The following is a 27,510-nucleotide window of genomic DNA, read 5'->3' on the forward strand; positions in this document are numbered from 1 at the left end:
ATATTATTATAATAGATTTGGTTAAAATTACTAGAATGGATAACAACTTTATTCAAATTGATATATGGGTATCAACTTTGTTAAAAAAAATTATTTATAATATGTAGCAGCTTTATTTAAACTGTTATAACATAGGATAATTTGATTAAAATTATTTGAGGTAATTTTGTTTAAAATTTTGCGCGTTCTAGTAGCTTGAGTCAAGCTACACGATATAATAATTTTGAATAGTTTTGAAAAAAAATGCTATAATTAATATTCAGGAATTGTGCAGGCGCACCCAAACTTTGGAATGAGCGCCACAAGATTTAAAACACTCAAAAAGTACATCTGTTTTTTATTTTATCCTCATCTGAGATCTGACTTTTCTATTCTCTTTTATATCTCATTCTCGACCATCTTTATTTTTACATGCATGATGTAGGAAATGAGATCACGATAACATGCTCATATTATCCACTGCTCTTAATAAAAAATATCTATTATACTTCTAGATTATTTTTTTTTATAAAGAATATGTCCAAGGATCATTCAATAAGAATGACAACGAAAGTTATGAAAAAAGATAGAGGAAGAAAAACATCCGAGGTGATGAGATTTAGTTCATAAAATTATGAAGAGCTTTTCGATTTTGTGATCGCTCTTCAGACAGCAAGTCCAGCAAGTCCGAAGATTACATTTAGTCATCGATGATTCCTGATCTGCGCAAGATTGCTGTAAGTTTTCAATTCGTTTTAATTCATGTATTTAGAAAATCAACAATGATATCAGAGCCAAGTTATTTCTAAATGCTTGAGACGAATTATGAAATTCTTGACAAATCTCCTGTTTAAAATAATTGTCGATTCTTTATGCTCTTGCTTGTCGTTGCTCCGATGGAGTTTGTTGCTTGCTGCCAACACATGGCAAGATCACGATCTTCCCCAATGGTCGACGCCATAGACTTTGAGGGAACAGAAGTCTGTCTCTGATGGTTGCTGACAATAGGGTCACAGGGAGACTTGCGACGAGGTTGTAAGTCGGCGATCGAGTCGTTCGCCAGCATTAATGTCGTTGCTCGCAGCGCACTGCCCAGGTTGGAAAAATCGCGACAGTGTAGTGATTTCCACCGGAGCCGGGCTCAGGCAGCAAAGTATATGCCGACGGCGAAATTTCATGGCCGACGATGGCGTCCCGACTGGCGGGCGATGTGCTGGTGGCTGGGACAGGCAGATCAGCCGACTGGCGACGTCATCGGGCCTAAAGTCGACCGACGTCCAATGTAGGAGAGGACCAGTGACCGTCCGAGTAGGCCAGAGATCGGCCTACGTGGGCGGCGACCGTGTTTGTCGCGGTTGCGTGGTAGCGTGCACGGCGTGGGTATAGTGTGGCGGAGAAAGCGATAGAAGATGAAGCACAGTATTCGTGATAATTTTTCTTTTAATATTCTTTTATTGAATGGATAAGTTTCATTTAAATTAAATAAAAAAACAAAAACGTGCACCTTGAAATTTTCCCACATATTCTTACTATAGCATTAATAAAAAAATGATAATCCCAGTTAGTCTCATTGACTATCTTTGGGATAACCGGCTCGGTCACACGGAAGTTTCCCACCGACCACCAGGGTAAATTGGGAAATGCGCATGACAGTCAACCCAGACGCCCAGCATCTTTTGATTGCACTTCCCATTTGGAGGAAAATTCCTACAAATACACCGTAGTTGGGGATCGAACCGCGGGTGCCTAGGTGACCACGTATCCGACGGATAAAGAGTTGATAAGAGGGCTTGAACTCGACACCTCAGTCAACATTGCCCCAAATTGAGGACTTTTTAATTGATAAGAGCCTACGTAGGTAGGGGCTCGAACCTGTCACCTCAGTCAATGGGTAACAACGTCATAACCAGATCACCCCTAGTTCAGTTATTGCTTACTATAACATTAATGGTTGTGCATGTGGTAGTTAATTGGAAGATTAATTTACCATTTATGCTAATTGGGCTCAGATCTTAATCTATTTCAGTTTGATCTATTTAGACTCAATTTAGATTAAATCATTAGTTGGTTTAATCGAATTAGTTAGATCTAAAACCTGAAATGATTTGGGTTAATTAATTGGGTTGGGACCCAATATGATTAAATGATTAGATTTGTTCTAATTGGTCAGACTTAAACCAATGGATATTGGTTTGATTAAACGGATCTGAGTTTATCAATAAGTCTAAAATTAACTGAAATGAACTTAGATCAAATAGTAACAAAACATAGATACAAAGATCTCTATCCAATTAGATCAGTTCTAATTGTGGATAATGGACTCAGCTTAGGATCTAAATTCCTAATCAACCGATCCAATAGGTCAGTCGACTTAGACTCCTGAAAATCAAGAAGATTTATTTTTCTTGATTTATTATGTTGGTACTATGCCTGTATAAATTGAATTAAGCCAGTTTTGTACTGGTTAGTTGGTTTTGTACTGACTTATTTAATTTCAATTTTTCAGATGGCACGGACGATTATCACATTAACTCCACATTGACTCGTCGCGAAGTGCGACGAAATCAGCTCAGGGAGAAAATTCAGGAGATAGAGTATAACTCTACTTATGGAGTCGACGGACACGTTGGACGGCTTGATGATCTATTTTGGAAACTTGAGCGAGAAGAGTTTCCAGTCCTGGACAGTTATAGGATCAGGGCTTTGATGCATTTATTGCCAAAAAATACTAGGATAATAGCAGACTATATTTGGGAGCGTCATCAAAGACGCATCACATATTTAATATTATGTGAGGAATTGTTTCACCATATGACTGAAGAGGATCCTGAAGAGTTCGAAGAGGACCCAGAAATGATCGAGGAGGATCCAGAAGAGGATCCAATTGAGGATCCCATAGAGAATCCTGAGGTTGTCCTGCCTGAGATTACCCCAAATGAATCCAGACTGAAAAGGAATAATCTTGGTCACTGCACTAGTGTCTGTCCTAGTGGGAGTGGTGGTAGCTTATCTAGTTTTAGTAGAATTCTGTTATTGTTATTGTCGTTATGTATGAACAATATTAGTCCATTTCGTTTATATCAATTAGTTATATGTTAACAATATACAGCATAATTTTATATTAATGATATGTTCATTTATTTATGTTGTTTACTCGACATGATACATGATTAGTTTATTTTTATTAAATGATCAGTTCATTTAATTAAAGTAATCATGATTTATTAAATGATCAATTCATTTAATTAAAGAAATTACGATATTATAAATGATTAGTTCATTTGTTGGGATGTATGTAATAAAATTGATCAATATTGACTTGATTGATTATACGAATGATGAGTGAAAATATTATTGTCACTTGATTTTGTAAACCAACTCAAATTAATATTGAGTCAATCATAAATTGTATGCATATGAATTACACTGAATATTAAATAATGTGTTTATTTATGATAGATTATGACAACCAAAAGTATTATAGCTGAACTCAACAAGGGTTAAAAACTTAATGGGGATAACTATAAAATCTGGCACCTCAGGATACAATATGCACTTGAGGAACAAGAAGTTCTAGAAGCTGTAAATCAGGTTATGGTAGAACCTGTAGATGGTCCCACTGGACAACACATATGAGATGTTGATTCTTATAAGGCATGGAAGAAAAAGAATTTCACTACAAAGGGCATACTGATTAGTTTAATGGTAGACGACCTAGCTTTTGAGTATGAGTCGTATCTTTCGGCTCATGCAGTTTGGGTAGCCCTTAAAGAAAAATACAGTGGAGTGAGTCTGAGCAAGCTTCGACAGCTGATAATCAAGTTTGACAACTACAAGAAGCGTACGAATGTATCAATGGTTCAACACCTCAGGGAGATGTCGAACATGATTCGGAAGCTTAAAACTACTGGTCATGAGTTAACTGATGAACAACAGGTTCAAGCAGTTATTCGTTCACATCCAGATTCTTGGGAGACTATGAAACAGACCCTAACTCACAGTGAGAGTATCAAGAATTTCACTGACGTCTCACGCCATGTAGAATTGGAGGCGGAGATAGTTGAATCTACAAGGATTTCTGGACAAGCTTATGTGGTTGTAGGTTCTGCTGGATCATCTGGATCCATGAAAAAGAAATGGTTCAAGAAAGGGAAGGGAAAGAAGAGAGAAGCTGCTGCTTTAGGACAGGGCCAATCAAGAAGATAGTAAAGAAGATTGGAAAGAAACCTAAAAACAAGTTGACTTGTTTTAACTGTGGCAAGAAGGGCCACTTCGCTTGGGAGTGCATTGAGCCGAAAAAGGTAAATCCAAGTGTGTCTTCTTTTCCTGAGCATTTTGTTGCTAGTTTAGTGTTGTTAGATGATTCTTATCCTTTGTGAATTATAGATTTGGGAGCAACTAACCATATAGCTCGGGAACGAGTTACATTTGTTGAGTATCGTCGGGTACCAACTTGCAACAAGTGGATCTATGTAGGAAACAATGCAAGAGTTGAAGTCAAAGGAGTCAGTACTTACAAACTCAATCTCCGTGGTGGTAGTGTTTTGTTTCTACATGATGTCTTGTATGCTCCTGAAATTCGATGAAATCTTGTTTCCATTATGTGTCTTCTTGATTTAGGGTATTGTATTAATTTTTACAGTCGGTATGTTGAACTTAAGATTGACTCAGTGTCAATCAGACATAGTTTTTTAACAAATTGTTTTATAGTTCTTGAAGTAGAACCAGATGTCAATTATGCTATTGATGGTTGTTTTTCAAACATTGCTCTAACTAGTGATGTAGATTTAACTGATGAGATTTGGCATGCTAGATTAGGACACATAGGACAAGAATATATGAATTAGTTGGCTAGAGATGTCCCAATAGGCACTCGAGCTAAGATTCACTTGTCCATATGTGAGCATTGTCTTGCTGGAAAAGCAACTGGGAAACTATTTGGTAAGGCTATTAGATCTGAATCAACATTGCAATTAATTCATTCAGATATTTGTGATTTAATGAATGTGAAAGCTAGACATGTAGCTTCCTATTTTATTACATTTATTGATGATTTCTCTCGGTTTGGTCATGTGTATTTTGATTTCTCATAAATCTGAAGCATTGGATTGTTTTATTCGTTATATGAACGAAGTTAAGAATCAAACAGAACATAATGTTACGACTTTACGTACTGATCGTGGAGGGGAATATTTATCTGATATGTTCAAGATAATATGTAATGATAGAGGGATTATAAGATAGCTGACAATCCATGGAATTCCATAGCAAAATGGGGTAGCTGAAAGAAAAATAGGACTCTTCTTGAAATGGTTAGGTCTATGATGACGCAGGCTAATTTTCCAATCTCCTATTGGGGAGATGCATTATTAACTGCATCCTATATACTTAACACAGTGCCTTCAAAGTCAGTTCCATTTATCCCATATGAACGTTGGACAGGCAGAAAACCAGATTTACGTAATTTAAGATCCTGGGGTCAGCTGCTTATGTTCATGATAGTTCTCATAAGTATGGAAAACTGGGACCTAGGGGTAAGAAATGTATCTTTATAAGATATCATGAGACCTCCAAAGATTATATTTTTATAGGTGAGCAATTAGATGGAACCATCTGCGAAATGGACTCGAGAGATACGACTTTTCTCAAAACAGAGTTCCCAATCAGATGTGATGTTGATAAAAATGTTTTTCTTTTTGGGGAGGATAAGATATTATCAACAAGAGAGGTGTCAAAAGGGATACCTGAGTCTAGTCAACCGAGTGAAAGTGATATGTCGAGTCATGAGTCGACTTTTCAATAGTCTAACTTACGAAGAAGTGTTCGTAAGATCAAATCTAAGAAGGCGGTTCATATTGAGAATGAGGCATTGATTACACTTTCAATTGATGACAATGAACCTTAATCCATTGAGGAAGCATTGAGATGTAGAGTTAGAGAAAAATGGAAAGCTGCAATGGTTGAAGAGATGGAGTCCATGATTCAGAATAATGTTTGAGACTTAGTCAATCTTCCTCCAGGCCGAAGGGTTATTGGGAATAAGTGGACTCTTAAAATAAAGAGAAAAACTGATGGATCGATTAACAAATACAAAGCTCGTTTAGCTGCAAAAGGATATACCCAAATGGAGGGTATTGATTTTGAAGAAACATTTTCTCTCATAGTGAAATTTGTGTCAATACGAGTTATTTTGGCCCTTGTGGCACATTATGACTTGGAATTACATCAAATGGATGTAAAAACTGCTTTACTTAACGGTGATCTTGACGAAAAAATCTATATGGTTCAGCCAGAAGATTTCATTACTGAAGGTCAAGAGCAGAAAGTATGTAGACTTAGAAAGTCTATATATGGGCTAAAGTAAGTATCAAGACAATGGAACATAAGATTTAACGAAGTCGTTTTATCTTATGGTTTCGAGATGATCAATGAGAATCATTGTGTTTTCTTAAAAAGGGGAAAACGAAAGTATGTCATTTTATCATTATATGTTGATGATATGCTGATAACTAGAAATGATATAGGATATGTGAATGAAGTCAAGTAGTGGTTGTCATAACAATTTGATACAACGGATATGGGAAAAGCTGAATACATCTTAGGAGTGAAGATTATAAGAAATTGTCTTAAAAGACTTTTAGGTATGTCACAAGAGTCTTATATAAATAAGATGTTACATCATTTCAGCATGTCAAATTACAACGTAGAACATACACCTATTGTGAAAGGTACTGTTTTGAGCAAGAGTATGTGCCCTAAAACTCCAGAGGAAATAGTTGAGATAAATAAAAACCCATATGCCAGTGCTATTGGTAGTTTGATGTAACTATATTGTGTACACATCTCGATATCAGCTATATTGTGAGCTTGGTCAGTCGCTTCCAGTCAAACCCAGGACCGAGACACTGGAAGAGGTCTGAAAAGGATATTCAGATATGTGAAGGCGACAACAAATTAGTGTCTCTATTTTCAAGGATCAAATATAAGTCTGAAAGGTTATTCAGATGCAGATTGGGCTGGGGATTCGGATGATAGAAAATCCACATCAGGCTATGCATTCTTGCTGAATGGTGGCACCATCTCTTGGAATAGCAAGAAACAAGCTTGTGTAGCTTTGTCGACTATGGAAGTTGAATATGTGGCATGTTTAGCGGTTGTGCAAGAAGCAGTTTGGTTGAGAAGATTCCTGAAACATTTGAAAATTACTGAGGATAGTGGGAGTCCAGTAACTGTATACTGTGACTATCACGCCCCGGAGGAGTCTCTGCCAGAAGAAATTTCGGCAGCATCTCCCCTGTACGGGCGACAATCTGAAACTTACTACATTCATCCAAATATCTCGGCCAACACGGCCGGAATAATATATATATATATATATATATATATATATATATATATATATATATATATATATATATATATATATATATATATATATATAAACAAGCAATCACCACGCAGTTTAATAGTAAAACTAAACAAATGCAACGATAAGAAAATCAAGTCAAAAATCCTACTCAACTACACCCATAAAGCTCAAAATCGATATCCTATTCCACTACACCCATAAAACACAAATCACAACGAATTCACCTCTTCTGCCATCCAAGCAGTCATGTAGCAAAAACACATTCAAATAAAACTTATCGACAATAAAGATAACACAATATCCAAGTGTCAAAGCTAGAACAAGTCTAAAAAGTACAATAAGAAACCAAAAGATAAAACACATCCTCGCAATCTGCTGGGGACTAGCGACTAGAACTCCTCCGGACAACCTCAACCTGAAAATAGTAAATATCCACGGGGTGAGTCAACTCCTTCGCAGGTAATATTGGCACCCATAGTAAGAAAATAACAACTAGCACTAATTATGCGTACAGTCTCCTGATATAAGAATGATAAATGCAACTAAAATAAATAAGAGAAAACTATACTAACCAGGACCTGGTGTATGGATAATCAACCAAGAAGTATAGGAATCCTGTATACATGTTAAACAAATGCATCCATTCAATATACAACATACAAGTGCAGCAACCACAAGCAATAAATGCATCGATGCATATGATGCCAATGACATGTCCTAGTCACCCCTACTCTCCAGTCAGTCATCTCACACACGATAGTGAGACCGAGTGGGTAGACCTATCACAACCGTGCACTCTGCCCTCACTGCTCCTGATGAGTGACCGAGTGGACGGGATGCTGTCGGAGTACACCTATCCTCCTACCCCAAATTGCTGAGAAGATTCCTGAAGCATTTGAAAATTGCTGAGGATAGTGGGAGTCCAGTAACTGTATACTGTGACAGTCATGCTGCAATAGTTTTTTCGAAGGATCCCAAATATCACAGTAAAGGCAAGCATATAGAAATTAAATATAATTTTGTGAGATATTGTGGCTAAAAGAAAAGTAATTCTTGAGTATGTCTCTACACGTGTTATGCTTACAAATCCTTTTATTAAGCCAATAACTAAAGAGTCATTTAAAGAATATGTAAAGTCTTTGAAACTTCGTAGAATGTAACAATATTAAAATAACAATCAGACTTTGTGATTTGATTGTGTCATTTGTCATAATTTATTCAGTGTGTATGTTGTGTTTGTTACATTCATATAAGATCTCAGTGAGCATGTTGGCAAGTTGAGATTGGTCTAGCATGGATAATCATATCTATTTGTTAAGTACAAATAGAGGTAAGACCATTACTTATGGAATAACTTATGTAGCTGAAATTAGAGATAAATTCATAAGCTGAGGTCGCCTTGATAATTATGTCAAGATGAGATTATTTATGTATTAATAATGATCGAAGTAAATGAACCCACCATTTACTGAACCTGTTGAAGGTCAGATTAGAATTCATATGTTGAATTCAGGATTAAACATTAGGTATGTCTAAATCAAAATCTGTACGATGTTAAATTTGAGAAAAATATGCACTCTTTTTAGTAAAGAGAATAACATCGTAACATGTGATTCATACCACATGCGTTATTGCGACAATAAAGGTAGTAGGAGAATTGATCTCTGTTTCTCTACTATGTGAGACCTTTGAGATTATAAGTTAATCTCAGTTTTTTACCTTAGTGACTATTTAGCTGTTTACTTGAAGTTCTAATCAGTGTTTGCTACTTTTAGCATGTATCCTATGACTATATATGATTCGGTCTATAGAACATAACTAGGAAACCGACTGATTAGTATGAATATATTCTAGCTAAAAAGGAAGATTAAATATATTTACATCATTAGATGTTATTTACTGATCGACCTATTTCTGTTATGTATATAAATGAATGTGAATATTGGATATGGAATATGCTCTTGACATAATGGTCATTATAAGGGATTAGAGATGTTCATATTGATGTAAATGAAAATTATTTAATCTGGTTAAATAACAAGACATGTATATCTCCAAGATAATGATTGTGTGTCATTGGGAGATTGGATGAATCCTAGATAAAGATTATGTGTCACCAGGAAAGAGGTTATGTGTCATGCAGAGTGTGTCTCTAATTTATTTGAGTGGCTAAGTAAAGTGTAACAACTTTATTAGCATTGATCTCTCAGAGAGCGGCTATGTAAGGTGTAACAATCTTCTTAGCAACTATCGCTCAGTGTGCTTGTTGTCGCACGAACAATTTTATCTTAGTATAGATTGGATGTTATAATATGGTCTATGTGACTAAACTCTCAAATAGTCTATGTGACTTATTTAATTTTTATGACTAATTGATCTTAGTGACTGACCTGAATGAACTAATCTTAGTGACTTACCTTGGACGAGTGGGAGATGTAGGAAATTGGAACGTAGGAACATGCCCACGTTGCCCACTACTCTTAATGGAAAATATCCATTATACCCCTGTGTTATTTCCCTTTATAAATGGTGCGTCCAAGGATCATTCAACAAGAACGATAATGAAGGTTGTGGAGAAAGAGAGAGGAAGGAAAACATCCGAGGCGGTGGGATTTGGTTCGTGAAATTGTGGAGAGCTTTCCGATTTTGTGATCACTCTTTCAATAGCAAGTTCAGCAAGTTCGAAAATTACATTCAGCCATCACCGATTGTCAATCTGCGGGAGATCGCTATAAGTCTTTAATTCATTTTAATTCATGCATTTAGAAAATCAACACATGCAATAAAAATCATCATCGTAACTTAATTTTATTAGCAAGGCTAAAGGTATCGGTTTGCACTACTATGAGTTCTCTCGAGGCAATATAGTGGTTGAAATATCGGGTATTATTATATAAAATATTGATGTCAAAACTCCATGCATTTGAGCATATTTTTTCCCATGTCTTGACTATTTGTACTAAGGGCTAGTAGCTACTTATGATTTACTTCCTCCGTGTTGGCCTATAGATAGATTGGCGAGGGCGCTGGGAACGAGCAATCACCTTGCCACATGTTTTGCACTATTGCAAGATTGCTTTGATTGAGATCAAGCCCCACGAGAGCCTAATTTCTTGAAAACCATGACCATATTCAAGCTGAAAGTTAGCATAACATTATAACATTGTCAGAGAGGTCAAAATAAGTAACAGAGGATATCGTTGAACTCTTTGCAGTCTCAAAAAATTCAAATGATTTGAAATGAGTCTAATCAGATCTGTCTATGTCTATCAGTGAATTTTGACTCTCTGAAAGCATTACAATATTATACTTACATTTAGCTAAAAGGTGATCCTAATTTCCGGAAAATCAAATCCACGTTGAGCTTGATTTGAATTATATTAGACCCAAATGATTTGAATCAACACTACCATTGGTCTGGTTTGATTCATATCAGGCCCAATGTGGGCCTAATTCCCGGAGACCATGACCACATTCTAGTTGACTTTTTGCATAATATTGTAGCATCTTCAGAAAAACCAAAATAAGCAATGGAAGACACCATTGGACTCTTATAACGTCATATATCTACAAAATTTGAAATAAGTCTAATTAGATTTGTCTAGGTCTATCAGTGAATTTCAATCAAAATTCACTAATGGACCTAGACAGATCTGATTGAACTCATTTCAAGTCCTGTGGATTTATGAGGTTGCAAGGAGTACAACAAGATTCTCCATTACTTATTTTGGTCTCTCCGGAGGTGCTACAATGTTATATTAACTTTCAACTAGAACATGGTCTTGGTCTTCGAGAAATCAAACTCATGTTGGGCTTGAATTGAATTAGATCATGCTTGTAGTAGTGCTGATTCAAATCCTTCGAGCCTAGTCTGATTGAGCCCGATCTAAATCAAAACAAGCTCGAAGGATCTGAATCAGCATTACCTCGACCCTGATCTGATTTAGATCAAGCGCAACATGAGCTTGATTTCTTAACATCAAGACCACGTTCTAGCTAAAAGTTAGTATAACATTGTAACATATCTATAGAGGTTGAAATAAGCAATGGAGGGATTGAACCCATTTTAAATCTTGTGAGTTTCTAAAGATGTAAGGAATCTAACGGAGTCCTCTATTACTTATTTCAGTATTTCTAGAGGTGTTATAATATTATGCTAAGTTTTAACTAAAATGTGATCCTATACTTTCTAGGAAATCAAATCCATGTTTAGCCTAATATGAATAGGCTCGCCACTCGTGGTAGTACAAATCAACATCATCAGTGATGTTAAATTAATTTTTAAAAATTAATATCATAATAATTATTATATGCCTCTAAAAGAAATAGAAGAGAAGAGAGGTGGGAGAAAGAGAAAGAAAAGCAAAAGTCAAATTTAGCAAAAGGGGTAAAACGTGAAAAAAAGTCAGCCTTTTAGACCTTTTAAAAGCTTAGGTGCCTTTTGGATAATTTTGAACTTTGGATGTGCTATCGTATAAATATTAAAGTAAATTTGATTAATTTAATATTGTAATATAATAATGCTTCTGGTAGTAATTTTGACAAGTAGGAAAAAGTTAAGCTGAATTAGTTTTGTCCAAATTTGTTATAGATAGAATAGTCGCTTTATTAATTTTTTAATACGGACCATATGCTCAATTAAATATCTGCTACTACAGATATTTAAAAATTAATTTTAGAATTTGGATGATAAACTTATATTTAAGGCTCCGTTTAATAGGAATGATAGGATTAGAATTAAGTTGATTAAAATAGAATTGGGATAGAATTAATAATTATTCTTCATATCTAGAAATTATTAATCTCATTTCTAATCAACCCTAATCCTACTCTTAATCAATCCTATCAAATGACATATTAATAATTTTTTAAAAATATAATCCTAATTTTATCATCCCGGTCAAATGGAGCCTAAGTGAGTAAAAAATGAATAACCAATGACTACTCGTATATTGGTAGGACTCATTCAAATATAACTATATTACTTAAATTTAATTTTTTTTTAAGTTGACACCAGATATTAAATTTAGATTCATGTTGGGATGATTGAGGTGACTAATTTGGTCTTATATATTTTTTTTATCGATTATCAGAATAAATTTAAAAGCGCTAGTAATAAACAACCTATTAATTTAGTATTTTTAGATCAACCGTCTATTAAATAAAATTTATTAATTAATTGATCAAAATTAAAACTCAATTTTTAAATATTTAAAAAATTGAGAAAGTATTCTGTTGCTCTTCCATTGTGTTGGAACATGAATTTGACTTTGTTTGATCAAATAGTCATGAATATTTAATTATTTATTGCCATCGTAGGTAATTAGGAGATGATTAGAATAAAATCACAGGAGTTTAAAAGCTCCAAAGTAATTTTGCTGATTTTAATACTTTAAGTATCTCTTGTGAAAAAGGAAGCCAAATTAAGTCAAATATTTTATATTGTTTAAATTCAAATCAAGAAATCTAAAATAAATCAAACTGGTATTCACCTTGGACATATTTTATTTTATTTATGAGTTTGAACATGATTTTGACTTGAATTTTAAACTAGATTCATTTATAAAATAATTCTATATTTAAAAAATTATTCGATTAGTTAATAAATGTGAAATTATAAATTTATTTATTTAGTTAGAAATTTTTTTATTTATTTATAAATTTAATAAATATAAATATAATTTATAAATTTTATTCGTAGATATTATTTATGAATAATTTATAATATTCAGTCATTGAACAAATTTATTCATTTAAGTATATTGAACGAATTTAAATTAAGGAACATAAATTTTTCTTACAAACTTGTAATTTATTTACAGCCCCCGGGGAAAAGAAGTTTATACTTCGGAGGCAAATAAAAATTTCCAAAAACAAAACTGGACTCCTTTGCTCGTTCCTTCCCGTCGATCTCGAGGAGTCGTCGAAGACGACGATGAAGCCCTAGCGGATGGATCCCGCACCAATCCCGTCGTTGACCTGATCTCGTCTCCATGGATTTCTCCTCCCTCCAGTCTCGCCCTTCTTCCTCCTCATCGTCCTCTCTCGGCTCCGGCGGCGCCTACATCCCGCCGCACCGCACCCAGCTCCACCCCCGCCTGTACTACTCGGCCCCTTCCTCCGTCGCCTCCCGTTCCCTCCCCCTTGGCGGAGGCGGCCGCCGCTGGATTCTCGCTGCGGGTCTCCTCATCCTCCCTTTCCTATTCTACCTCTTAGCCGCCGCCGGGCGGACCCACGTCTCGGCTCATTTCGACGCTCCCCGCCCCAGGGGATTCGGCCTCGTCATCGGTGCCAGTTCGGCTGGGTCCCGGATCCACGTCTTCGAGTTCCTCAACGAAGGTAGGATCTCCTTCGTCGGCTCCGATGGCGGGGCGTCGGTGTCGCTGCAGGTGAGGCCCGGTTTGGGCGCGTTCGGCGCGGCGCCGGAGGATGCCGGCGGGTCAATCGTCAAGCTGCTGGAATTCGCCAAGCGGAGGGTTCCGAGAGCGGAATGGAGGAAGACGAAGGTGATGCTGATCGAGAATGGAGGGTTGGAGAAACTTCCCTTGCGAGTGAGGTTGGCAATTATGGACTCTTGCAGGAGGGCTTTGAGATCGTCTGGATTTATGTTCGTAAACGAGTGGGCTTCCTCCATCACAGGTTGTCTTCAAATGAGTCAAATGGGTGCTGCATTGGCATGATAATTTGTTGTTATCCTATTTTCTTGTTGAATTGCTAGCACAATCAATACTATCCTGGTCTTTTATATTCAGCAATGCCTTTTAGAGGATTCTGATTAAAAAAATCTTTAACTTTGTCTTACAGGTCAAGATAGTCTTTATATTCAGCAAAGGCTTTTCAGTGTATTCTGATTAAAAAAATCTTTAACTTTGTCTTACAGGTCAAGATAAAGGGATCTATGCTTGGATTGCTGCCAACTATGTCCTTGGTACATTAGGAGGTAATCGTCAAGAAACTGTGGGGATCATTGAACTTGGTGGGGCTTCGACACAGGTTATTATTTCTATTCATTTAATCCCAATGCAAATAGTTTTTCCGTTTTGCTTGATAATCAGGTTCTCATTTAGATTGCATGTCATTCTTCTGTTTTTTAAAATCCTCATACTAGGGATATTGGAATAATAGTGTCCACAATTTTAATGTGTGTATATGTATGTATGTATGTATATATAGATAGATGATATGGATATAACTTCTTATTGCTTGAGCAAATAGAATGCTATCCTAACTTTCTTATTTTCTTCTTCTATATTCTTTCTGTTATTATCGAGAGCTTTCATACTTTTCTTATCTTTTCCTCAAAACCTGTTTCATTCTCAAAATTGTAATTTTAGTTCCATTTTTTGGTAAGTTTCTAAAATAGACAATTTTTTGATAGATATTGTTTAAAAGAGAAAAGTATATGACTACATATGAGGTAACTCCCTCATTGCTACCCTCACGGTGGAGTCTAAGTTATGATAATCCTAGTGCAGCTAATCATCCTCTTAGACCAGGGATACAAAGTACTATGGCAATTCCCATAATTCATGCCCGATTATTGGAATTGAAATTAGGCATGATTAATTATGAACTTATAGGAGTGGAATTATCATGCTATCCACACATAGGGGGACTTTTATTGAGCAGGTCCAGAGAAGTTTTTGTTCATTTCTATTATATATAAGGGGGTTTCATAAGTAAAATTCTGAAAATCCAATGCATCATTCTTCAGTTTCAGCCTTTGTTCATCATATTTACTTAAAATATCGAATTCCACTTTTTTTTTTGTTTAACTTCTCTTGATTTAATGTGTTGTCGAGTATCTCAGTTCATTTCTTAACTTAGTGATCTTTCCACTTATTAACCGTGACTGGACTGGCTCGATCGAGCCAGTCGAGCCAACCATCCTGATCGAGACGATCGAGTGTCACTGCTTGATCAAGCCAGCTTGGGGGATTAACTGAATTAATCCAATCTGGCTAATTGGTCGGGCTAATAGGGAGTGTAGATAGGCCAATCCATAAAATTGGGTCTGCCCAATTGCTAGGTGGAACAAGTTGGATTCAGACAACCAAGCAAATTGCACCACTAGGCAGACCTAGTTCCTAGTTGGCCATGTTGACTAGGCAGACTGAGATGGTGCTGCATAAGAATAATCATCAGTTCATTGAAAATAAAAATTGTTGAAAACTTCAAATAATTATTTGATTTTTTTTTTTAAAAAAATATCATTTCACTTTCAATATGATCATTTCATTTTTTTCCCAAAAATATCTGAACAAACAAATTTTCATGAAGTATTTTCATTTAAAATTAAAATAGAAAAGCCTCCTTATCCAAGTGAATCCTAACATTGGAACTTTTCCTATGCTGAAAAATCAATGCTTTCTATATAAACATGTGTATGGCATTGATCCTCTACTCTGAATAAGTGATAGTACAATTGGTTTTTCCAATTATTTTATTCTGATGAATACAAACTCTACTGGAGCAATCCTACAAGATGCTGGAAGGGATGAGCCATAGTAAGACTGTTTTATCCAATTAGAATTACTTGAACCTGAGAAAATATAAAATCCATCCTAGTCCATTTCAAGGTACAAGGTATTGGAAATTAACATTCTTCTACAGGGCCTTTGGCTGGTGGTTTTTTCAACCCATATTGATAAATTCAGTTTGAAGGGGAGCCTTGGCGCAACGGTAAAGTTGTTGCCATGTGATCAAAATGTTACGGTTTCAAATCCTGGAAACAGTCTCTTGCAAAAAGCAAGGTAAGGCTGCATACAATTGATCCTTCCCCGGGACCCCGCATGGCGGGAACTTCGTGCACTGGGCTGCCTTTTTTTTTTTATTGATAAATTCAGTTTCATTACTTATCCAAATATGAGAATCAGGAGATATGCTAGTGCGAATAGGCACTTCATAATTCTATTTAATTCCCTTATATATTTCATGGAATTCACTGATGATTACATGATATTTTAAACATGGTCTGGAATATTACTGCTAAATGAATTCTACTTTGCAGATCACATTTGCTCCAGAAGAGCCACCTTCCACGGAGTTCTCTAGAATGCTTAAATTTCCTGGTGTTACTTATAACCTTTATAGCAAAAGCATTCACCAATTTGGTCAGGTAAGAGTGTCTCTGTTGTTCCCCCCATGCCAAATTGTTATTTTTTGACCTCATTATCTTTAGTCTTATTATTGTCATTCACTTATTTATAATGATTTGTGTTTAATACTCAATAATAAAAAAAAAAGGGCAGCCCGGTGCATTAAGCTCCCGCCATGCGGGGTCCCGGCAAAGGATCCATTATACGCAGCCTTACCCTGCTTTTTTGCAAGAGGTTGTTTCCAGGATTCGAACCCATGACCTTTTTGGTCACATGACAACAACTTTACCGTTGCGCCAAGGCTCCCCTTGTGTTTAATACTCAATGTCACATCAAAATTTTTCTTGCTTTCTTTTTTTGATATTTGAACTTGGATATCATTATTGCCTATAGAACTTGTTAATCAAGTAATCTACTCATGTAATTATTGAATTTCTTTTCACTGCAAATATCCATCATCATTATCATCCTCGTCAACTTATGTTTATCTGAACTATTTGGGGTTAACTACGTTGGTTTGGTCCCTCCATTGAACTTTTAGCTAGAAAATTTTACTTATAATATCCATGTATTGAAGTCTCTCACAAGAAGGAGAAAAAAAAAAACAGACCATCTGCCAGTCCAACTGTTGGACTGAAAGAGAAATAAGAGAAGCCAACAACTTGCAACTTAAATGGAAGCTGGTATTGAGGAATTCTTTAGTCTATCTCTATCTCTCATATTTTCTAGCCTATATTCAACCCTTTTGACTATAGAATCCATTTGTCATCTTCTCCCAGGGCAATACCATCTCATTCTCAATCTATTTCCTCATTTTATCTTATATTGGATCTACACCTAAATGATCTTCAATGTTACTATTTTATTTTATTCTTTTTAGTAAGTTCACACATCTATCTTAATTTTTTTTTTCTTTATTTTGTTGATTTTTTCTGTGTTGTCTTTTAGTAATAACCAACACTCCTATCCTTAATTTTGATTTTTGTTCATTGATTTTGACAAATTGTGATATTGTCTGTCTACACGTAATGTAACACTTGAAACTTTTTCTGGTTTTGGGAATGACATTGACAGTTCTATAAAAATTATACTTTCCAAATATGGTCTACTTCATGCCCAAATTATTTCATTGATAGATATCTTGCCTTAACTAACCCCACCTAGTGGGATAAAGTTTGGTTGTTGTTGATAGATATCCTTAGTGAAATCCCATGGCTGTGTATCTGACCTAATAGTGTTAATACAGTAATGCCATTACCATTTCTAACATATGTTACTAAAATGCATTGAAACATAGGTTTTATTGAGTTTTCTGAGATATTTGATTTCTAGTTTTGTGAAGGAAGCTTTCAAAAACTGTAATGGTATGGATACACCAACTTCAAGAATGAGTGCTAGAAATCTGGAACCATCCAAGACATGGTACACATATTGCATGGGAAATGGGTACTTGTTGACGCATGCTGGTTTAACAAGGAAAAGTCTTAATTATACTCGAACTATATAAGTGCACCTACTTGGTACACAATGATTAAAAGTTTCCTTTTCTTTCCGAAACTTAGATGGAATTAGCTTAAAGGTTAATTTTGCTGATTATTGTTATTTTTCAATTTTTTTCATTGCTTTGCTTCTTCTTAGCTTGTAGTTGTGCTTTTTAGATGCTTCATTTGTTGCTTGACTAGATTAGTCTAGAGACAACTCATAAAAATAGATTGTATTGCATCTTATAAGCTTTTATGTATTTGGGCAGATACTTCCCTTAAACTTGGTTTATTGTTTGAACTTCTGATAGATAACTGCTATCACAATCCATAAAATCTTACCAAAACTTTCTTGACCTTTGTTTCTTATGTGTGCTTTATTATGATCTGCATGATACTGTTCAGAAATACATAACAGCAATGATCAATGTACTGAATACTGGTGTTTATAGTGCTATATTAAAATTACTTTTCTTTATTGTTTGGATATTTGGACTTCTCATCTACCCCTATTGTATCTATGGAGAACAACGACACTTACGAGTGAAAATTGACCTCTATTCTGTGTAAATTTTTTTTAAGCAACAATTGTTGGATACTTGGATCCACTTCATCACGAGTATGGCCATACTATATCCTTACTAAGTGTTATTGATGGGTTAATCTTTCCCAATTGCCTTGCTTTTTTATTGCATCTTCTTTTCTCACATATGATGGCCTTTTTTTTATCTTAAGGTCTCTTATTATTAATTATATGCAGGATGTAGCTTGGGAGTCATTAATGCATTTGCATAACTACAGTACGACTGGGACAGGTGAGTTCTAAGATAATTTCATTTTTTAACTAGCCTTAATTAGAAAAACTTGCACTTTGGAAGTTCCAGATAAATATAGATAAAGTTGGAGGGATATTGATACTTGTATATGATCACATTAGCAGTGAAACTAAACTTGAAGTACCTGCAATTGTGATATATATTCCTACACATTCACTTTCATCTTGAATATATGAAACACTGAAACTTCATCTCTTATCCTTTTTTCTGTGCGTACACACAAACTGTTCTCTCTTTAGTTATACTCAAAAACTGTGTTCTGTAATATGTCCATTATTTTTTGTTTTAGAAGACAACTGGACTTGATATCATTTTTCAAGAGCTTTGATTGCAACAACATTCCTTACCAAAGGCCAATAAATAGGCATTGTATGTCTCATTTGAAGATGGCTCTGGTTTGATTACTTAAATATACAATAAATTATATAATTGTCAAGATCATACTTGATTCTAGTCAGTGTTATAGATGATCTTATTTGATTCAATATTGATTAATGCTTGATTGATGCATGTGCTGATTAAAATGTGCTACTTGTCATTCCTGAATTGTATAATTGCATATGATTGCATCATGGAGAACCTCCAGGGGCCTTATGGATTGCTTGCAGTTTTCAAAAACTTGTATTGAATTCTAAACACTGGATGAGTCCTCTCTAAGGCTTTTGTTGAGACTTGTTGGAACTCTCAAGTTATTTGGGTGTACACATATTTCAAAGGGTATGGTAATTATCAAGAATCTATAAAAGTTACATTTCTCCCAAGCTACTTCCTCTCTCTTCTCTCATCTATTTCCTCTTTATCTTTCTCATCTCTTCTCCCTGTGGGTATAAAACGTCAGATAATTTGAGCTGAATGCCACAAAGGTTTTTCTTCTGGAACTAAAGGTTGTACTTTGTTGTGTGACATCCCCTTGCAATTTACAAATGCTGAAATAAACAATTCACCTACATTTACAATTAAGATTTCATATCTCAATCTATACTTATTACATAGGCACATGGTTCTCTTAATCAAGAATTCTACAACTGTATTTTAGTCGCCTTTTTTCTGCAGCTTCAAGCTATATTGAGGAAACTATCCAATTTTCATGCCTCCCAAAAGCATACAACCAAAGTTTTATTGTGATGAAATCATCTATAGTATCTCAGAAGAACATTTCAGTTGAAGCAGAGAACAGATTTGCTACGTGTAGATCAAAGGCCTATATGTTGTTACAAGGACAAGGTAGATTAGTGATATCTAATTATATATTTTCTATTTCTTATCTTCTGGATTTTTTGTTCGATGTTCCATATTGTACTTCCTATGTTGCGTGCTTATTGCCTATTCATATCATTCTTGTCCCCGTGTCTAGAAGCTAGTGGTATTTGACATCTTGAATAATAAGATAACTATGATAATGATTCAGTTAATATTGAGTAATCACATAATTATACCTTTTAAGGGAATATTGAATTTTTCCTGAAAGATACAGATGCATTGAGGCAAATGACATCAACCAGTGAGGATTGATTCTGCAATTAATAGTGGAAGACGGGAGAAAAATTACCATACAGAAGAATATACTCCATAGCTGGTGAATTTGAGGGTGAAAATCGTATGCTATCAAACCTTATAATATGAGGCTTATTACTTACTTCTGTATATATTAAGATTATATTTAGCTTATAAGACTAGGTAGTGATGGGATCTTTATGCATCATTATATTTTTTTCATCTACTTTTATAGCCATGGCTAATAATATAGTGAAAAGAGATAGATGAACATGCTGGGTTCTGAACAAGAACCGCGTTAGAACTGCCTCCAAGTGTTAAGTATTTTAGATCAATTTTCTTAAAATATATACTGGATGCATCATTTCACACAATTGAAAGTGTGTAAGTTGAGAATTGCTATTAGTTATTTTGAATCCATAATCATTACACTTTGTTCCCCCCTTGTAGGTATCTGTTCAAATTCCCAATGTGAAATTTTACAAAGATTTAAGACTGAATTTAAAGGAATGCTGGAATCCCGGCAGAAATTTTACTTTGTTTCCGAGGTTTGTAGGTGATTCAGTTACCATTGTCCCCTGGTTGTGTAGCTAATAAAACTAAACCATTAACTTCTTTTTCTATGGTATTTTTTCAAATGGACTTATTAGTTTTGCATTGTTTTTTTTCTTCTTACTGTCGCCTTCACTCTTCCCAGTTATTTGGGATGACACCAAAGGCTTCCTTGTTAGATGTAGAAGCTGCTGGACGACATTATTGCGAAGACAATTGGGATAGTCTAAAAGAAGCACATCCCAGCATCCATGAGATGGACCTCATGAAATATTGTTTTTCATCAGCTTTCATGGTGTCTCTATTACATGATGGTCTTGGAGTTCCCATGGATGAAAAACAGTAAGCTTCGCTAAATTCGGTTTCTTATGATGTGTACTGCCACTCTCGGTACTAGTAAACAAACTAATGGTTGCTATTATACAACCCCTACTGGCAATGTTGGTTCCATCATAATATCTAACATGGAGATTAAATTTTAAGTATCAGATTATGATCTATAACTGATTGATCATCCATCATAGTTACATGAATGGTTATTCAATTAAAAGGATTGTGTAGAATTCTTCTCCTACATAATTCAAGCTCAAATTCCTTTTGCAGGATAGGGTTTGCTGATTCCACCGGAGGCAGTCCTCTGGATTGGACATTAGGTGCATTTGTACTGCAGACAGTGTACCAGCCCGAGTTAGATCCTGAAAACTTCCCAAATATTGCCGGGAGCGATACATTAACGTTCATTTTATTGTTTGCGATAGTTCTTCTTGTAATTCTCTCTGTATTCTATGTATCTAATTGGCGAAAACCAAGGTCGAAGACTATTTATGACCTAGAGAAGGGGCGTTACATAGTTACCCATATGCCTGCCTGATTTTTGTTCCCCCAATTTTGTTAATGTATTTATGGAACATTGCGATTATTCTTTGTAGAGGATTAATTGATCAGATGAAATCTTAAGGCTCTTTAATTTTGCAGGTTGGTTCTCAAGTCGAACCAATTGAGATTGATTGTATCTACCCTGAGAAATTCTTCAAAGCTATTCTATTCTCTAAGGGTTTTCATCAAATAACAACTTTAGTTCACATTGTCTGTAGTATCGAAGTAAGCGCTAGAGAAGTAAGCGCTAGAGAAGAGGGGTGAATAACATTTTTGACTTTTTCATGTTTCTCTTAAAATTTAGAGTTAAAGCAGAAACGAGATAATAATTGAAATAATATTAACATGATTAATTTTACTTGGCTCGGATCTTTTAACGATTCCTATTTTAAGACTTGTGATTGTTGATCGTTTTCGTTAGGTAATTCATTATCAATTTGATTAAGTACAAAATCAAAGATATGAAAATATAACTTTTGATTAAATAAATTATACAACTTTACAAGATTTAGAGTAGAGCATGGTTGCCGGAGCAGTGCCCTGATGTCGTAGTTGAAGTTTGGAGTGGCGTGGAGATCATTTGATTGTTTGAAGTCATTAGAAGTGAATGATTTAAACTGTTGGTCGAACCCCTTTATAAAGGATGATCCAAGCGCTTTTATGCTTTTGTGAGGCGCCTCAATCAAATCTGATCGGATCCGAGCTCGTCGTGCCTTATCCTTGTCCAAGCACCTCAATCCCTTTGATGCGCCTTGGTCGCTAACATGGTGAGCGCTGAGCGAAGCTCTCCTGGTTGACTCTATCACATCCCAAGCATCTCAATTCCTTTGGAGATCACTAGATTTGATGTGTGCTGACCAACCAGAAGTTATCATCTTATCCTGCTACGTGCGCTAAGGTGATAGAGGAGTCTGAATACCTTTCAGGCACTTATATCGGCTGGAGGTGCTTGAATCCTTCCAGGCACCTGGATCAGTATTTCCAGACTTAAGAGTATTCTGCATCACAGAGTTAGTACAGAAAGGTATTGTAGTATCCGAAATCCACTTATTTAATTAAAGATATTTATTGGATTAACATTTAATTGAAATTTAGATTTAATTAAGAATTTATTAATTTAATAGACGGATTTAATTAATTTAGCTTTTATTTATGGAATTAGAATTAATCAATTAAGAAAATGGTTGAATAAAAATATGTATAAAATTTATTTAAAAACTAAATGTGTATATAAAAATTTATATACCACATGTGTATAAATTTTTATATAAAAATGTATATGATTTAGTAAATATATAAAAATTTATATAATTCATGTGAATAAATTTTATATAAATTTATATAACTTAGTAAGTGGATAAAAATTTATATAACCCACGTATATAAATTTTTATGACTTAGTAAATATAAATAGGCTTATAAAAATTTATATAACCATAGATATAGATTTTTGTTATTTATACAATTTATAAAGACTTAGTATGTATATAAGAACAAATAAAACATATAGATATAAATTTTTATATAGAAATTATACATGACTTAGCATTTATGCGTATAAATTATCCATCTAATCATAAATGAAATATAAATAATATATACTATATATGTTATAAATTATAACGTGTATATGAATTAAAAGACTTAGCACTTAGGGATAAAACTCAATATGTATAAATTTGCAGAGATCATTCATCTAATTAATATAGAAATAAAATAATATATTATGTAGCATATAAGGTATAATATAAATTACAAATAATAAATAGAATTAAATAAGGAAAATACAGGATGAATATATATAGAACATGCACTTAGTAACCAATTAAGAAATTATAGTATTATAAATTATATATTATGTATTATGGATAAAATTTATATGCCTAAGTAAAATATATATGAAATTATATAATCATGAATAAAGGTTTCTATCTAGACTTAATAATAAATTTTATAAAAATAATATATATGACTTAGTATTTATAAAATTTATAAGAATTAAAACTTAGACCAAGTCCTAAGCCTCTCTTCTATTTAAACCCTCACCTAGAACTCCCCTTACCTTCTTGTTGCCGTCGACCCCACCGGTGCTAGAGTTCCAAGGGAAGACAAGGAGTTAAAAGCTAAGTATTCAAGCCATGTTCTCAATCATGTTATTATTTTAGTTAGCCTCTATGCCTGGTGTAGTTTCGGATTTTTATATCTTGTAAGGTTGACTTGTTTTCCTTGCTATGATATCATGTTTCAGACCATATGAAATGGGCATATTTTCAATTATGATAATCCTTTAGATTAGCTTCTATAGTCTTGCGAAGTTTCGAATTTTTATAACTTGTAAGGTTGGCTTGTTTTCCTTGCTATGATATCATGTTTCAGACCACATGAATTGGGCATGTTTTCAATTATGATAATTCTTTAGATTAGCTTCTATAGTCTTGTGAAGTTTCAAATTTTTTATAGATTGTAATGTTTGGCTTGTTTTTCTTGATAATGATATTATGTTTCGACCTATATAAATTGTGCATGTTTCTACCTTAGTTGATGCTTTAGCTAGGCTCTATAAATTGTGAAGTTTTGGATTTTATAGCTTGTAATGTTTGGCTTGTTTTCTTTCTAATGATATCATGTTTCCGCCTATATAAATTGTGCATGTTCCCTACCTTAGTTGATGCTTAGCTAGGCCCTAAAAATTGTGAAGTTTCGGATTTTATAGCTTGTAATGTTCGACTTGTTTTCTTGCTAATGATATCATGTTTAGGTTCCTTTTATTATGCTCTAAATTGATTGTGAAGAAGTTGTATTTCAGATTTATAAAAGTAGTTTAAAATATGTTTTAGAAGTTATATATATAGGGATGTTGTACTACAATTTGGGTCATGTTTCTAGTTGCTTTCCATTAGAAGGTAGGAAACTTTTCTATGCTTAATTCAACTCATATAACCAGGACATTTCAGATTTATAGGAATGGTTTAAATTCTGTTTTAGAAGTTTAATTATCATGATGTTTCACTATACGTTCCTTCATGTTTTAATACTTGTTTACCCTCAAAAGTTAGAGAACTTTGCATGTTCAATTTATAGAGTAGGGCTTCCAAGTTTCAAATTCTTTAAGGCTTTGGTTAAATTTTATTTTAGGGGTTTAATTATTATGTTTTATTTTTGTTCCTGAAGTTCATGCATGTATAGGTACTTTAAATGAGGTTTCGATTTTTAGTTATGCCCTACTTATCATGATGACTATACATATATGCTACATCTAGATTTTGGACCCCTAGATTAGGCAAGTTCATGTTGCTTCTTGCTTCTCATTATGATAACCTCAAATGTTTAGGAAATTAACCCACTTACAATGATGCACATATTAATATTTGCATTCCATGCTTATGTAGTGATCATGTTTATGTATATGTTTTTGTGCATGCCTATGTAAGGATTATGTTTAAGTTTATATACATGCTTGTATTCATGCCTATGTAGTGATCATGATTATGATTGTGCTTATGCTTATGTCTATGTTTATGAAAATGAAGTAGTTGGTTGTAACCGAGGACCTAAGCGCAGGAAGCGTATCAAATCTTATTATGAGTTAAGTTATGAACCGGGGACCTAAGCCTGGGGAGCTTGCCAAATCTTTTTATGGGTTAAGTTATGAACCGGGGACCTAAGTCTGGGGAGCTTGCCAAATCTTATTACAGGTTAAGTTATGAACCGGGGACCTAAGCCCGAGGAGCTTGCCGAAGAACCCTCATGAATTGGGATAGTGGGATGAATCGGGGACCTAAGCTCGGGGAGCGCACCAAAATCATGCATGGGTAGGGGCTTCGTTCCAAGGAGCGGTCCCCGCCAACCTAGTTAGGGTAGTTGTCTGATCAACAACTTATGTTACAGTACTGCTATGTGCAACTATGCCACCACCACGATACATTTATAAGTACACATACAGATATGTTCATGCTATGTTTATGTTTACGCCAATGTTAATGTTTATGTTTATATTTCTGTTTATATTTTTGTTTATATTTCTGCTTATGTTTACATCTATACCTATGCACATACTCATGATCAAGGTCTATCATCATGCATAAATCTAGGGGTGTCAAAAATGAACCCGACCTGACGACCCAACCCGAGTCGACCCGAAAAAATCAGGTTCGGGTTGGACATTTTCGGGTTCGGGTCGGGTTCGGGTTGGAGGGTTGGAGAGAAAAAAAATTTCGGGTTGGGTCGGGTTCGGGTTGACCCGGGTTGACTTAAATATAGGATTTTGTGGGATTTTTTGGGGTTAAATCAAATTTTATTTTAAAAATTTAGATGTTTTTATGTATATTACTATCATGTTTGTATGATAATGATGGAGTATTGAGATAAAAGTGAAGAATTATAGAGAAAATAACCCAAAAAAGTCATTTTGAATCGGATTTTCGGGTTATATGGGTTGGGTTCGGGTTGATCGGGTTGGTCGGGTTCGGGTTCAGGTTGAGGTGTTTTGGGTTGAACTCGGGTTCAGGTCGGGTTCGGGTTGGGTTAAAAAAAAAAAACTCAACCGAACCCAATCCGACCCAACCCGACCCGACCCACCCAAATTGACACCCCTACATAAATCCATTTCCATGCTTATATTTATGCTCATGTTTCTGCTTATGTTTACGTTTATGTTCATGTTTATGCTTATGCCTATACCTATGTACATGCTCAGGTCTATGTTTATTATATGTTCTTATGCTTATATCGACCCCTATGTTTGTGTTCACATCTAGGATATGCCAGTGATCAGGTCCTAAGTTACTTAGTATATATTTTTCCTTAGTACACTAGGTCGTAGATGCTAACTATTGCATAACACAGTTTTGAACGTGCTGAATTTCTCGACTCACAGACATTAACTTTTTTTCCAGACAAGGGAACCAACAAGACAGGAGGCATTGACCAGTGAGCCAGTTCGGAATAATGACAGTACAATCCGAAGATCTTCCAGTTTAATTTCCGCATTTAGCTATGTTTACTTTCTTCGAGTCATGTATGTAATTTTATTTGAACTGAGAACTAGCTATGGAAGTATGAGCAAGCGACGTCCACAATTTATGTATTTTCTTAAAAGTATAAAAAAATTGGGGTGTTACAAATATAATATAAAATAATATTAATTTGACAGTTTCGGGCTGTCTGGGCCTAACTTTTGGATTTTTCATGAAATCCTAGGTTGAATCAACCCCTACTATTCTCTTAATGGGGAACACATTCTCACCCACTACTCTAGAGAGTTTACCTTTTGCCTTGCATCTGATCTTGACTTCTGGGACTTTCCGCTATACGTCCGATCCTCGACTCGCCTAAACTTCTGCTTGGTGTCCACGACCCCAATACTTCTGTCCAATATCCTTAATTTACCAAGTCTTCTAGTCAATCCACATGACCAGGACTTAGTGCCAAATCCTCTTGACCATGACTTCTTTGCCTAGTCTCAACTACGACTTACCTGCATATTCAGGTAAGCTTGTTAGATCACAACAATCTTTGACTTTGAACCTTTGCTAATATTAAAGCACAGGTTTGATTAGCTAGTACTTTCAACACTAATAATCTCTATTTTTTTTTATTTATGGCAATTTAGATCAAAGTTAAGTAAAATATTTAATAACTGAAAATATCTAAAACATTCCTTTGAAAATATTTTTAAAGTAAACATTATTTTGATAAACATTTTTAAAGTGAGCAACAATTTCAATGAGTAGAATGCATTTTCAAAGTAAGCACTTTATTTATTTAAAAAATAATTTCAAGTTCAGAAAACTACTCCCTCTTAGTTAAGACTATGCTTATTTTAA

General features: G+C 34.8%; 1 protein-coding gene across 1 annotated transcript; it reads left to right on the forward strand.

Moving 5' to 3' along the window:
• Nucleotides 1–13,195: 13,195 nt before the first annotated feature.
• On the forward strand, nucleotides 13,196–21,783 carry LOC121992334 (probable apyrase 6). Its single transcript, XM_042546629.1, has 8 exons — nucleotides 13,196–13,987; nucleotides 14,229–14,341; nucleotides 16,359–16,466; nucleotides 18,688–18,742; nucleotides 19,817–19,987; nucleotides 20,708–20,805; nucleotides 20,955–21,151; nucleotides 21,413–21,783. Exons 1-8 carry the CDS (start codon nucleotides 13,342–13,344, stop codon nucleotides 21,678–21,680), a joined length of 1,656 nt encoding a protein of 551 aa, XP_042402563.1. The 5' UTR covers nucleotides 13,196–13,341; the 3' UTR covers nucleotides 21,681–21,783.
• Nucleotides 21,784–27,510: the final 5,727 nt, after the last annotated feature.

The sequence above is a fragment of the Zingiber officinale genome, chromosome 6B, assembly GCF_018446385.1.
Source record: "Zingiber officinale cultivar Zhangliang chromosome 6B, Zo_v1.1, whole genome shotgun sequence".
Classification (NCBI taxonomy): Eukaryota; Viridiplantae; Streptophyta; class Magnoliopsida; order Zingiberales; family Zingiberaceae; genus Zingiber; species Zingiber officinale.